We start from the raw sequence: 15616 nt of genomic DNA, 5'->3' as shown, positions 1-15616 counted from the left end.
CTTTTCTCTCCTGTGATTATGACTCAAGAACAGATTAAAACAAAGGTTTTTCCAGGATAATCTTGCTTAAAAAATTATCTGTCAAACATTTAAACAAAGGTACATGAAAAGAAGACATAACAGTATTGTTACATAACTTACTAACACATTATACAAGGGCTGGGGGATATGGCCTATACATTTATCCTAATATATTTAGGCTATCTAGCGACACACACTATATATTTTGATATCTTGAAATTTCCTCTAAACTACTGTAGACGATTAAACGCGTAACTACAGTTACAATAGCATTTAATACAGTAGCTACTGTACAAGAATGTTTCTTTAACCTTTATCTTAGATTTTCAATATAAAAAACACTCAGTATATCATTGTAATAATTTACTAATATCACAAATATCCTCACAGGTGGAAAAACAAAAAACAAGTCCTAGGACTTCAACATTACTAGTATAATGAAATACATATACACAGCAATAGAGGACACACTGCTACTCAGTTAGACCATTAAGATTCACCACTGTTGAGATACTCCAGTACAGGACTCCAAATTCATTCATTCATTCATTCATCTTCTAACCGCTTCATCCTCTTGAGGGTCGCGGGGGGGCTGGAGCCTATCCCAGCTACATCGGGCGAGAGGCAGGGTACACCCTGGACAGGTCGCCAGACTATCGCAGGGCTGACACATAGAGACAAACAACCATTCACGCTCACATTCACACCTATGGACAATTTAGAGTTATCAATTAACCTAGTCCCCAATCTGCATGTCTTTGGACTGTGGGAGGAAGCCGGAGTGCCCGGAGAGAACCCACGCTGACACGGGGAGAACATGCAAACTCCGCACAGAAGGGCTCCCACGCCCGGGATCGAACTGGCAACCCTCTTGCTGTGAGGCGAGAGTGCTAACCACCACACCACCGTGCCGCCCAGGACTCCAAATTCTGACAAATATTTGAATCTTATTCTTATTAAAGAATCTTAGCCTTTCTTAGTACAATACATTCACCAGCTCTCTTATCCACAATCAAATGTTGGTGCAGAGTCTGAATTCCACATAAGTAGCATAAGCTTCCTTCCCGCAACCATACCAAATAAACTGGCCTGAGTTTCATACTTGTCTGCCAAAGGTAACACACTCGTGGCATTTAGGACAGCAAAGGGTGGGTTAGGTTCCCAGTTCTTCTCAAAGGCATTAAAGAGACATTCAAATACACAAATAATGTCCAACATGTCCAAAGAGAATGTGTTAATGTCCCATCGCCTCTTTACACCTACTAGGGGGGAAACATCAGGGTAAATCTTTTGCAATCTGTCTTTGGAGTAGTATAGCCAATGCACTGTTTGACATTGTATCAGATTGTGTCTAGAGTTAATTGAACATTTGTGCACATTATATAATAAATAGTGTTATAATGACATAAATCAAAGTGAAACCATTGGTGCTTTCACTCTAAAGCACTCAGCTCATCTCGGCCCAGAAGTGTTGATGTCTTTGCTTTGCACTTCAGAATTCCGTTCGATGAACGCTAACATCTGTCAAAGCTTCCTGTTGACAGATATTAGCAGTTACAAAGCAGAGAGTTACACCATTACCGCACAGCTGTTGAGCATGAGGACCTATTAACTGCTAACAGCTCTCTAGTTCATATATAATATAATAAGTTGCACTGGTGTTTTGTTGTCACAAAATTTGAATAAATAGTAGAAGTCCGGAGCCCTGCAGATACAGCAACACACACCTCACCTGCTCACACTGTCGCTCTGGAGAGAGTAATCTGGATAGTCGTGGGTGTGGGCTTAGGTGTGGGTGTGGCGTATCATGCTTGTGAGTCTTATTCTGTTTTTGTGTCTGTGAGAGGGAGTGAGCAAAAGAAATGCCAAAGCAAGTCTCATGCCGTTGTCTTAAAAACAATGTGACAGTTTATACTCCATATTCACAATATAGTCAATGCATATATAACACATGGAACATCCAGTATATTCAAGTATAATCGGTATATGTCACTCTGTCACACCCCTAACGTGTTCCTTGTGTATAAAACTTACCTGGAAGAAAACATGAATGCTTTTAGCCCTGATCGAACAGTGGTAATGGTACACGTCAGCCTCTTGTGGCCAAAATAAGTATCACAACAACAAAAACTTCGAGAACTTATCCTGAAAAAACTTCTTTTTTTTTTTTAACTTGCAAAAGTCTTTTCCCCCACCTGTTTCATGGATTCATTTTAAGGCACTTAAAAAGATTATCCTGGCAAAATCTTTTTTCCATCTGTCTTAAGTCATAAACACAGGAGATAAAATAATCAGACTTAGACAATGGATCAGTAGAATGCTTTTCTCATTTGCCTGTTAGAGCTTCTGTATTTTCTTGCTATGACAAGTCAGAAGTCTGCAGTAAAAATATTTTCGAAAAACCAAAATGACTACAGAACCACTGAAGAACTAATTCATATTAAATCACCATAAGTTACACAATAAAAAGCAGAAAGCAGCACCTGACTGATACAATCTCTTGTTTAATACTGTCGGACAATTTTTGCGTCCGATAGCATGTTGCGCCCTCTCCATCTGAGACATTGTTCCTAATGCTTTAACTGCTGTAAATGGGCAGTGTGGACTCTAGCAGAGGGACATGAAAAGTAAGCTCCTCAAGCTTGCCGTTTATGGAGATAAAATATATATTTTGTTATTTTCTTTTTGCTATTTTATAGACATTTTCTTGGCTTTGTTTGATGTCTTTACCACTTAACTGACAGACCTAACGAGAGGCAGGTGTTTGTTAGCTCTGAGCTGTCAGTGTTTCTTTGATCTGTGGCCAGGTGATGTGGCGCAGTTTTTAATCCCTCAATTGATAATCACTTCACGTGTTCTTGTCAAAATTCCTCAAGTGTATATTATTCATATTTTCATCAGACACTAAACTTAAAATGATTATTGGCTGATACATCAATGGAGGATTGTTTTTAGAACTCCTGATATCTGCTTTGGTATCGGCCGCAAAAATCCAGTATTAGTCAACTTGTTGTTCAGAGATTTTGTAAAGAAAAACTGTAGGTATCCAGGGTGAAATAGCAGTTTGAAAAGAGAGAACAAGAAAAGAGAGCATGAAAAAGGAGAAAATGACAAGCAAGATTGAAGATTAATGTTGCTCCTCCAGAGAACAATACCTTTCCCTCAGGAAAGAGGAAGAATGAAGCATCAACCACACCATTAGACTGTCATCAACAGTTCATTTATCTTTCATCACACTCTGAAACACTGAAGATGGAGGTGGAGAAAAAACACAAAACCACAGATACTCAGACATAGACAAACAGCACATGCAAACAGTGTGTGTTGATACTCGTATTCAAAGCCTTCAAGAAACACTTAAGACACACGCTCCTCGCATTAACATTTGTACCAGCTGACACACATTCGGACTGAGACGCACACTCCAATTTGGAAGACATACTCACAGAAAGAGAGAGCATCACAAAGTTGAAGAAAGACCCACGGTCATAGGGAGACAGATGGACAGGGTCAGAGTCAACAGCAGAGACAGTCAGTTTGTACGTGTGATGGTGTGTTTAAGTGCCAAGTGTCTTTGGATTTTTTTTGTGTGCTTGGTGTTCTTGATCTGCCAAAATCAGGAATTGGCTGTAAAACAGTGATGACAAAATGTCACCTTAGAGATCTACACTACAGTACATACAGTACAATATACTGTTATATCACGAGTCCTATTTGGCATGTGTCTGTGTGAAAAAGTGGCTTCAACTTTCAAGTAACTAAATCAGCAGAGAACACTGATGGAAATTCGAGTCACTTTAGGCTCCCTTCCAGTTGGCCGATTATGAAATGAGTTAAGAAGTTAATTTAGCAATATCATAATTGAAAAACATTTATTTACTCTGTTTTACATTTTCCTAAAAGAACAGTTTGTTGGGGGATATATTGGCAGAAAAGGAACATAATATAATGATTATGTTTTCTTTAGTGTAAAATCACCTGAAATAAGAATCGTCTGGGTTTTGTTACCTTAGAGTAACACGTCCATGCAGGGAGCAGGTCATGTTGCATTGGCATGCTTCTACAAACTGGCTCAAGACAGGGCCATTTGATTTTCTTGTTTCCGCCAATAGTGTTGGGAAAAACACAGATTTTTATTTTATTTTATGTGAAGCTACTTTATTCAGTGTTTTTAACAGTTTAAATCACCAGGTGTGTTTGTTTTGGAGAGGAAGAGACCTGTGCAGATAATTCAACTCATGGTAAAAACCTCCTGAATGTCTGGATCAAAAATTAAGTAAGCACACATTAGGGCTGGGCGATATGACCAAAATCTCATATCCTGATATAGCCCTAGAGCACACAATAGCAGGTGCTGGGCTAGCGGTCAGTCTGCAAAGAGCCAAACAGCATTGGAGAAACATGATTTGTTACATAAAACTGCTTTATTTATTTATTTATTTATTTTTTTTGTGGTTTTAATAACTGGGTTTATTTGTTTTGGAGAGGAAGAGGCCCCTGTGGATTATTCAGCTCCCGCTAAAAACCTCCTGAACAATAAACACTGAAGGAATTCTAACCTGGAAAAGTTTCAGCTGATTGCAATCTGCAGTCCTCACCACTAGATGCCACTAAATCCCCCCCCCAAATCTTACACACTGTCCCTTTAAAACTTTATATGTAAAAATCAATCTTAATATCCAGATAAGCTCCAGCATTTCAAATCAGCTGAGGGAGGAAAGAAGAAAGAGGAAAAAAATGGAAGTGGTAACTAATAACAGCTGTCAGATAAAGAGACAAAGCACTCTCCCACTCATACATTGCCAAATAATCGTAGGAAATAACTGGTAAACACGTAAAGTGCAAGTACCTCAAATTTGTACTTAGTTGTACAAAGTACACAGTGACTGTACTATACTTTGCATTATTTCTGACTGGTTGACCTTCATTTTCGACTACAGATTATTTGGCCTCATTCCATCGGTACAGTAAGTCGGCTCGTATATCAAAGTGCTTATTACCAGACCCTTTTTTATGGCTGACAAATGCCGCTAAGTGGCTTTCAACTCTGTATGAGCCGCCTGTGTATGGAAATTAATTAGTGACCAAAGCACTGAGTGAGCACAAAGCAAATTTAAGCTGTAATCAATCTGCCAGTCAAGATGTGAGGGCACAGCGGGTCAAACGGGTTATTTATAACTGCACACTTAGTCCATTGTTCTCACAAGTCCTGCTGCAGCTGTTTTAGATGATTGTAAACACTCGAGAACAAGAGGACACAAACAGTTTTTGATTAACGTCTTTAAAAGGACATGTTTGTATCTGGCAGTTGTTGTGATATTTGATTAATTTTGTCTGTAGACAAATGAGAATTTAGTGCTCTTGGAAGTGGTTTTACATTTACATAAATAGGACCACGTTGATTTTTACTTTTTCCTCTCTCTGTTAATGCTGGGAATACAAACTGATTATTAACCATGTAATTGACATTACACATGACTTTACAGAACTTGTTAAAGGTGTATTATGTTACTGTGTGTGTAACAATGCTCTCTCATTGCTAAATGACAGAACAGGTTGATTTCTACTGATTTCCAAATTGACTTATATGACCTTCGGTTACAGTTAAAATCATGCTAGTATACTGACTACATTGCTATTAAAAGAAGTCAACAGTAACTTCAAGATGTGAACATGATCTCAGAGTCAAAGTCCTGTGTTTGTTTGACCCCTCCCGCCCACCCATCTGGTTCTTCTTTGATATTTGTACAACATTACGCAGACTTTGTCGCTTTTTATGCTAAGTCACATAACTTCCTCTTCTTGCACCGGTAATAACTGACCCTTTGCTTAGTCCCACCCCTCAAAAGCAGACTGGCCAATCATAGCGTAGCTTAAGATCCAACACCACAGCTGTGCTCCATTGACTCAAATGCAGTCGTTTCAGATTTCCTTCATTTTCAGGCAGGTTTTGTGGATTTGGAACTAAATGTTGTGTCTGGGACATGTCGTGTATTAATGATACTCGTTACCTGGAGAGGTTGGAAAAACATAGACGTTTCTTCCCTGTTCCAAAACCAAAATCAAACCCTGAAAAGTGTAGGGTTAGCTAGCTAGCTACTGAAGATATAGCCTACTGAATGCTGCTTTTGCTTTTTAATAATTATAACAGTGAGAAAAAGCCCCGACCCTACTGTACAGGAACCAGTGAAGGGAAGCATGGAAACTTTGCTGATTTCCAACCAGCTGTGTGTCATTGAATTGTGTGCAGATGAATATTGTTTGGCTTCCCCCAGAGCTCCTCGCTTGTCTGCTGGCAAAGCCAAACACTGTTCATCTGCACACACTGTGATGCCACACAGCTGGTTCAATATCAGCAAAGTTTCCCTTTATATTCATTGTCTTCTGTGTTGATCAGCAGTGACGTGGTGGTTCACTTTTACACTGTGATCTGTAGCCTATAGTTCGGCTTTAGCTTCTAACTATCTTTGTCTTTTTAACCTGTTGTTGCTGCTAAGTGAGTCTGACATCCTGGATATATCCTTCAAAGGCATATAGTGGACACTTCTGTCTGCTTCTCTTTGAAATCCCTTTTTCATCTTTCAAAAACTTTGATAATATTTCTCCAGGGAGTGCAGTTAGTTACAGTGTGGGCTCCATGTTAGCTCAGACAGGTTGACGGACCATCACAAAGGGGTGGTTCTTAGTAAAGGGTCAATTACTATGGCCACTAGAGGGCGCCTGCCTTACAATAAATGTTAGCACAGGTTGTAATTAGCTGCACGTGATAATTTTTTCAGTGCAAGGGGTCTGGTTTGTAAACAAGCTTGCGAGCTAAAGTTAAAGTAAAAGCCAATCCTAGATTCTCTCTCATCTGGCATTTCGCGTTGCTATATTTGCATTATATTGGCACTGTATCTCATAGATGCATGATGGGTACTGTGTGGCATGTGCTCGCTACCTTTTCATAAAGGCCCGACCTCACCTGTGTGCTCAAACAAGGAAGTTCTGGCAGAGGGCAGAGTCTCTGCAGATAATTAAGTCTATACATTGTTTTGTTTTTTATGAAAATTCTGCATAGTTAATCTTTATTGTGATTTGGTTACTTCAGAGTTAAAGCCTCCTTCCATATTTTTTTAATTACCACTTAATTAGTTGTAAGAAACTGTGTGTCAGCGTCTGTGTGTGCACATGTGTGGGTGTGTGTAGATGCACATGCGTGAGTCTGTGTTAACTCACTGTCTCTAGGTTCATGAGGAGGGTCTGTCTTGACAGGGGTGGGGTCACTCCAGGAACGGTTGAAACTCTTCGATCTACGCTCAGCGAATGCTAGTGCAGGTGGGGAGAGATAGTCACACAAACACACCACACACACTAACGAGCTCGCAAACTGGACGTCTCGTCTACACACTCACCACCTAAAACACATAAATGAAAAGACTAATGCAGCTCACAAATATAGTGTACACACAATGCCATCCCTCCTCTGCACATACACACAAACAAATGCCTGCACGTACAAACCGTCAAACACACCCTGACACACACATACAGTACGCCAACAATCATCCATCTTTAACATTATAAAGAAGCCTGCTGCTCATCATCAGTACGGATTTAAAAGGACTGTCCTTGTTTCACAGATTTATTGAGCCTTGATAAAATCTGCTCTGCTTTGAAGAGTAATCACTGTGCTCTTACAATATTTTTAGACTTCTTGAAAGTGTTTGACACGGTTAATCAACAGTGTCCCTCAAGGCGCCATATTTTTGGTCCTCTGTGGTTTCTAGGCTGATGGATCCTCGCTAACGCTTCTGTTCATTTTCCTGTGACTCCAACTTGTTCTTTTCAAGTACAAATGTCTTTTCATTAGCTGAATCGTTCATAAGGTTAGCTTTTTAATGATTTCATGTTTTTACTCATGATCAAAAGGACATTTTTTTTAAAAAAATATAGACATTACAAGAATTGCTTTATAACTTGCAATCATATCAAAACATTTTCTCCTATTTCATGATCTCAACATCAAAGGAACTCTATGAACCTCTTTTTGATTTTCATAATCGTGACTGGATTGATCTAATGGGGTCTAAGGTGTGATTGGGCAGGATCGTTATGCATCATTTGTTTCATTTGACTTAAAGGAATAATTCACTCCGCAAATGACCATTCAGCTACTCACCCTGTGTTACAGTGAATTTGTGAAGAAGTTTTTTCTTGCATGCCTCCTGTGAAAGAAGAATCCAAAAACAGAAAAAATGATTGACGAATTGAAGTCATAGGTGATCCCAGTACTCAGTACAGCTCAGTACTTCCAAAACAGACCACCCTTTCTGATGGAGGACTAGCCTGTAAGTGAGACTTACTCATCCTCTCTTTAACATCAGACTCCATTGACCAAAACAGTAATTTTACCTCACTGAACACAGGAGCTGCTGATCTACCACTGCCTCGATTGATCAATTGCTTGTGTTATTATGTGACTTTGGTGATTCCGAACACAACAACATAAACAAACTACCAATCGAGGCAGTGGTAGACCAGCAGCTCCTGTCTTCAGTGAGGTAAAATTGCTGTTTTTGTCAATGAAGTCTGGCTTTGAAGAGAACATAGATAAGTTTCACTTTCAGTTCAGTTTCCCATCAGAAAGGGCCGTCTGTTTTGGAAGTACTGAGCATAGGACTGGATAAATGAGACTTGGATTATACTGCAAGAGTTGTGTGAGAGTTTGTAACGTAAAGTTTTGATACAGTTTTCCTGTTGTTAAAAGCACTCACCTATTACCTAAAGTCATCAAGAAAAAAAATACGTTTTTGGATTTTTTGTTCACCGGAGGCATGTGAGAATGTGTTCAGTGAGGTAAAATTACTGTTTTGGTCAATGGACACTGGCTTTAAAGAGAGGATGGATAAGCCCCTTAGCAGTACTGAGTACTCGGAATGTCGACTCCAATTTATCATTGTTTTCTGTTTTTGGATTCTTCGTTCACCAGACGTGAGAAAAACAAAGCTTTCTTCACACATTCAACCTAACACAGAGTGAGTAACTGGTATACAAATGCTCATTTGGGTGGTGAAATATTCCTTTAATCAACACCGCAGCCTCTGGACCAGATTCTGTGACACTGAGGAGAATTTCTGCTCACCCAAAGCTATGCAGAGATGTGAGGGGGGAAAAACTGTCTGAAGAAGAAATTGGCTCCAGGAGAACTACTTCCTCCTCACAGCAGGGAGAGTCTGAGGTGTTGAACAACTTTACTGACATTACTGTGAGCAGCATCAAGATTTTGGGGCTTAGAAAAAAATGTCCACAGGGCAAATATATGATGAGGTACAAAATTTGGGGGATTGGTCTCTGCAATGATAGGTGATGCATTTGTGGGGTTTTAATTGGGTTCAGGCTCATCAGCCGTAATAGCTTTTCTTCTTTTATTCTGACTTAATCGTACTGGACCAGACAGTAATGGCAAAAATTGCTGCTGGGTGATTTTCACAGCACTTCTGCAAACAAATTCATGTTTCTGTTAGAAATAATTATTCTTAATTGGTCATCAAATTTTGCTCTTCAGATGAAGAATGAGTCTTAAGTGTTAAATATGAAATGAAAAATGACATCTTTTTTGAAGTATCCTAAAAAGCTGTGACATTTGGTGCCAAATTTTGCACAGACGGTATAATTACAACACTTTTCACCTCTCCAACTTACTTGACACATTGAGTTTAATTTGTTCTGTCCTGTTTCTGTTCTAATTTTCAGTATCAAAACACTGGACAAACTAATACATTACAAACCAGTCACATAACAAAATTACACTCACATTGCCACTGAAGCCACATCTAATCCAGACTAAGTAATCTGTACATTTTGGTGTTCTATCAATGTCTTATAGATTTGTAGCAACACTCACACACATAGACACACAACCCTTCCGTCCCTTTGTGTTTTGCATTATTAAAAATATGTCATTTAGCATCTTTGCCGCCAAACTTTGCAACCAACCAACCAAAACAACAACCTCCAAACATTTAAAGCGATGCAACAGGAAAGACCACCCACAACTCACACACTCATATACACACACATGCACAGACTCATCGCTTGTTATCAACACACACACACACATACACACACACTATTGAACACATAATCCTCAATGTGAAGCAATAGAGCGTTACAGAATCTCCGTGAAGCAGCAGCGTTTGGTGCCTCGCACATGCAAAAAACACACCAGAAAAACAGAAAAATAACACAGATGATGGCGGGTTGAACAACATCACAGTCAATTTGAGTAAACGTATCAACCACACACACACATCTCTGACTCACTCTGTGCTTTCATCCTCCTGCTGCCCACCATCCGAAGATGCTTCCGGAAGTTCCTGTGGGTAGAGGAATCAAAGCCGAGGAGGGATAACAGAGGACAGAGGAAGAACCAAAATGTAAAGAGGAGAAGGAGGAAAGAGGGAGGGGTGGGCGGGAAATAACAAAAGCAAGGAAAGACAAATAGGAGAGTTTAGTGTCAAGCGTCTATTTCTACTATTTAAAAAAGAGATAATTATAGGTAAATATACTAATTTCCCTGTCAACGTGAATGGAAAATACTTGTCACAGGAGCAGTGTGGGTGTAATGTACCGCATTGGCAAAGTACCTCTTTTCATTCTTTATAGTGTAGGTTTATGAGACGCAGGAGATTCATTCATGTAGCAACAGCCAAAAGGGAAGCCCTTCTTTAGTATTTTGTAGGTTTGATGCATCTGCTCTTGGCAGAACGGCGTCAGAGGCAATGATGGTGCATCAGAGGGAGGTTATTCGGTGCATACTGGTGTGTGTTCCCTTACTTTGTTTCAGGCGGAGGAGATGCTGCTTTGTTGATCCATGTTGTGTCTGCATGTGTTCAACACCGGTGGGTTTTGGCCAAGACGTTCATGTCTGATCTGTTTTATTTGTATTTGGGGCTAAAGCCTGACATGTACTAGATTTCTGAGGCTGGTAGGATGACGGTATTTGAGACTTGAAAAGAAAATCTGGCTGATATTGTCATCATTTTCCTAGTAACTGCACAGCATTAACGTTTTTGAAAAGGATTGCTCAAATTTGGTTACGAAAGAATAGTGTCTGGATCGGCTGAGCGTTACACAATTACAATGTTCAGAAGATCCTGTAGAACCAGCTACATGTTCACTGGATGCCATTGACTTTAAGTTTCAAATCTAAAAATGTGTAAATGAAATTTTGTCTTGTTTCAACATATGTTAACTTAGAAAACTCTTCTGCTCTGTGCTATGATCAGATGCTCCAACAACAACTTTAATTGTGGACAACATAAAGTAACATCTACAAACCTAGTTACACCACATTCTTCCTGGCCAATGCTCTACTTTTACATTAGCTTGTGTTTCAGATTTTTATTAGATTATATATTTTTTAAGCTCTTTTATATCCACACTGTGGAGCTCAGAAGGAAGCAGAAAAAGCTTGTGTCATCACCAATTTCACACTAGTACTTTAAGACTTAACCACATTCACATGGGTCACTTTCATCTGTTGAAGGGTTGACCGTGAATAACCCAAACATACTCCAACCGTACTTTTGAGACTGTCCTCCTCCAAGATATGACCACATAGGTTGCTTCTATAAGAGGCAATTACGACCTATGTGTACGTTTATTGTTAGGCGGCGACCTCTGGTGGCTGTGGTAATTATGAGGTGAGCAAAAGAGAATGTTAGGGAATGTAGTAGAAAGAGCGACAAAGTACACTAAGGGTGGATGGGTCAAACAAGCACATGACTTTCAGCCAGGAGACCATTGTTAGTGTCCTTGGTGAAACCAAAAGTCAATGTTGGGTTATTTTAACGAGAACAGAAAGAGTTTTGAAGTCTAAACCTAACCACATAGTTTTATTGCCAACTGAGATCATTACACAACATTAACCATGAGTTTAAACCTGCAACCATCGACGGTCATATTCAAGCTTTTCTGTTATCCACCAGTTGTGGCGTTAATATAGGAATGGCTCCTGTGGGTCGTATTAGAGGTACAAATGCCTAATGGCATGGGTGCTTAAAGTTTTGATGACTAAGTGCCAATTCAGGAAACTAACATATATTGAGGGCTGCACGGGATTAGCTGTGAGTTCATTCATTCATCTTCCATAACAGCTTATCCTGTTGAGGGTCGTAGGGGCAATACGGGCAATTTAGAGTCACCAATTAATCTGCATGTCTTCGGACTGTGGGAGGAAGCTGGAGTACCTGGAGCAAACCCACCCTGACATGGAACGAACATGTAAACGCCACACACCTGGGTTTGAGCCTCCCACCCTGGGTTCGAACTAGGAACCCTCTTGCTGTGAAGCGACAGTGCTAATCACTGCACCACCGTGAGTTGTCCACTGAAATCGCCGATTCTAGCTAACGGCACTAGCATTGATGAAAGAAAGTATTTTTTTGCTACACCTTTGAGGTGCTCTTATGCAGTTTAATGCAGCTGCCTTGTAGTTTATTAAATATAAGCTATTGACAGTGAAAGCGTTGAAATGGACCGCGGGTGATTTAAGTATGATGCAAGCATTTCATGTCATGTTTGGGGGCCACACAAAATATTTCTGAGGGCCCCCATTGGTAGGTTGGAGGACTTATCAGTGGAAATAATGTTACAATAATGGTGGCGTAGCTTAAGAGCACAGCACATAAATGAGTCGGCGGATACACAATGCCTCCATATTGGCCGGCTAATCATCACTCAGGCTCCATTAGAGTCTGTTACTGGTTACAGGATCAAACACATCAAATTTAACATCTTTGGGCTAAAAGAGCCTGGATGCACAAAGGAGGCTTTTCTTATCCTCATTATTCAAATGTGGTTATAAAGAATCGAGACTACTGTATCTCATTGCGGCTAATCATGGGCTAATGATGCTCTACAATGAAAGAATATTCTTCAGAGGAGTCACAGGTGCAGAACTGTGGCGTCAGTCTGACAGAGTAAGACTGTAATTGTGACAGACTATTTAAAGATTAAGTTTATACTTGCCAAAGAGTAAAACAGCATTATATATATAATTTAAGGTTTGATCCCCATGTTTCGGAAACATGGTTGTCATCACACTCGGTCTGTTCCCTAATTCCTTGTTGCTTTACACTGTCTAATGACAGAATATGTCAAACTATCAAACACAAACATGTTGAGATTGTCTCAATTTGAAAGGCTTTGTTACTTAATTTCAACAAGTGTTTTCATGCCTCCTCCCAACAATACAACGGTCTGTCGACGCTATATATTTGTAGTGAATAAGTAATTAAATACGGTGACTTTGCATTAGCATGTTCCACTTGAAATCCATTTAGCGTCTTTAATAACAACAAAGCAGCAGGGTTTGTATAGTCTTCTCTGCAACTCTCCGCCTGATGCTGACATGATGTTCTATGCAAGAGCCCCAGATAAACATCCTTTTATCTTTCTGCCTCCCTCCCATGTCGCATCTACACACAGTTTCAGAGCACCGAGCTACCAGTCGACACTCATGATTAATGATCTCAGCATGTGGTGTGTGTGTGTGTGTGTGTGTGTGTGTGTGTGTGTGTGTGTGTGTGTGTGTGTGTGTTTGTGGGTTCATGTTTATCTGGTGGTGGAGAAGCACATAAAAATAGAAGCAGCATAAAAGGCAAAAGAAATAGAATTTGGAGTCTTTATCCTTGGTTCAACTCCATAAAAATGTCAGCAAAACAACAGTTAACTTGCAACATCAAACACTAAATTTCAAGCTCAAACACAGTCTAAAAAAGAGCACATATAACATGGTACTAATTACAGATAAGCCACATTGCCGTTACTTACTTTGCGCTTTCATAAAGAGATCTTAAACACACTAATACGGAGCTAGACAGACATGGTTTCACCCTGAATGTCCTGTGCTTAAACCTAAGCTGCCCACAAAGGAGAGATGTGGACACAGCTAATGCGATTTAAAAAGAAAGGGAAGAAATGTGAGAGAAACCATGGCCACCTCCGCTTCCAACTGAAGACAATCTGACAGGTCCTCCTTCCCTTCGTCTTCTTCAGCTCTTTTTGTAACTCTCTATAACCCTCAACAACTTGTTTCTACCCATTTCCCGATATATCTTCCATATGTTTGCCATTATTTTCAGATTTTACCTATTTTGAAATTTGGCTGATTTCTCCTGTTCCATCTGCTAATTACTGCTTTGGCCCTACCCATTAGGACAGTGGTCCGCAACTGGTGTGTCGTTGTCCAAAAGCTGGTCACGTATCACCTGAATGGGCCGGAAGTTCCTAAAAACACACTTTATTTTTAAGTAATTTACGGCATTTTGTAGAGTGAGTGACTAACGGACAGCTACTTGACAGAGACAGAAAACTAGCTCGAACACATGGCCAAGGGCAAGTATGACGCTGAATGTATTAAACTGTGTGGACCTTAAACTAATGACTAAGGAGGAATCTGGATCCTGTTACTGGACCAGTTGGGAACCACTGAATCAGGAAAGAGCAAGTACACCAATATCGGATCTGTATCTGTTCAACCAACTAAAGCTGGGTACACACATAAAGATAATTGGGCTGATTTTGTCCCGATTTTCCCCCTTCCCGACCAAGGATGGCAAACGCCCAATTATCTTATGTCTCATAAGATTATCCTATAAGATTATCCTGTGGTGTGAGGTGTGTTAAGAGTCAGTTTGTCCCGATAATTTGCTTGGAAAAGGGTCGGGGCGACAATCGTAAATATTAAACTTGGTTCAATATTTACGATAAGAAATCCTCATGTGTATCGACGACTTCCGAGTCCTGACTCCGTGAATTGTGACATGGAATGGAATGTAGCCAATCAAGAAGCGAGCTGACTGAGGAACAAGGAAGCAGACATAGTAAATAAAGAAGTAAGCATGGCCGACCCAAAGCACAAAGTCAGGTGGACGTCGGAAATGGAAGGACCAGCTCGTGTTTATATAATGTCTCCGCCAAGTCGTATCACAACAAGAATGATAAGGACAAGAGTTGGCAAGAAATTGCCAGTGCCATGGAGTTATCAGTTAAGCTAATAGCTAGCTAGCTAACAGCTGAATATTTATGTGTGTGGTGTGCTGTGTTGAGAATATCGGAGCACACCACACACAGTACGATCAAAACTGTTCAATCCATGATTTTTTATCTTCATCTGCGGGGTTTTGCACGGATAAAAAATCTCTTAAGATTTATAAAATCCTTATGTGTGTACCTGGCTTTAATCAGTCTGTATCCGTGTCTGTACTCGGAGCGGGCGGGGTTTAAACATGGAGTTAGACTGGAAATTGGTAGACCCTAGCCATAAGTTGTTATTTAAACCTACAAGTTGATATGGGTTGATTAGAAGTTGCTATATTTAATACTTAAAGGAAAACTACTGACAGAACAATCTCAAAATTGAGCTGTCGATCATTTTTGATCACAAAAGACTGAACACAGCTCCCCAAATGAGGATTTTCTTTCAGTACAAGTATGGACATTGACATTTTAATCAGATCTCCTAAAAGGTACATTTTTCATAACAGATACTTGTTCGTTTCACTCGAGTTATTAGCTTAACCCTGTACCAATATTTTACAACTTGAAG

General features: G+C 39.9%; 1 protein-coding gene across 4 annotated transcripts in view; it reads right to left on the bottom strand.

Moving 5' to 3' along the window:
- Positions 1–15616, bottom strand: part of nsmfa (NMDA receptor synaptonuclear signaling and neuronal migration factor a) — a 72068-nt gene that overhangs the window by 24214 nt on the left and 32238 nt on the right. For 3 of the 4 annotated variants that reach the window (XM_049604708.1, XM_049604709.1, XM_049604710.1), the window contains 2 exons: positions 10327–10379; positions 7240–7329 (listed from right to left, as the gene is read on the bottom strand). In XM_049604708.1, coding sequence (XP_049460665.1) covers positions 7240–7329; positions 10327–10379 — 143 coding nt within the window. The remainder of the gene's footprint in view (positions 1–7239; positions 7330–10326; positions 10380–15616) is intronic. The other variant, XM_049604711.1, reaches the window with a different exon arrangement.

This window comes from Epinephelus fuscoguttatus, linkage group LG18 (assembly GCF_011397635.1).
Source record: "Epinephelus fuscoguttatus linkage group LG18, E.fuscoguttatus.final_Chr_v1".
NCBI lineage: Eukaryota > Metazoa > Chordata > Actinopteri > Perciformes > Serranidae > Epinephelus > Epinephelus fuscoguttatus.
This window is presented reverse-complemented; position numbering and strand designations above follow the sequence as displayed.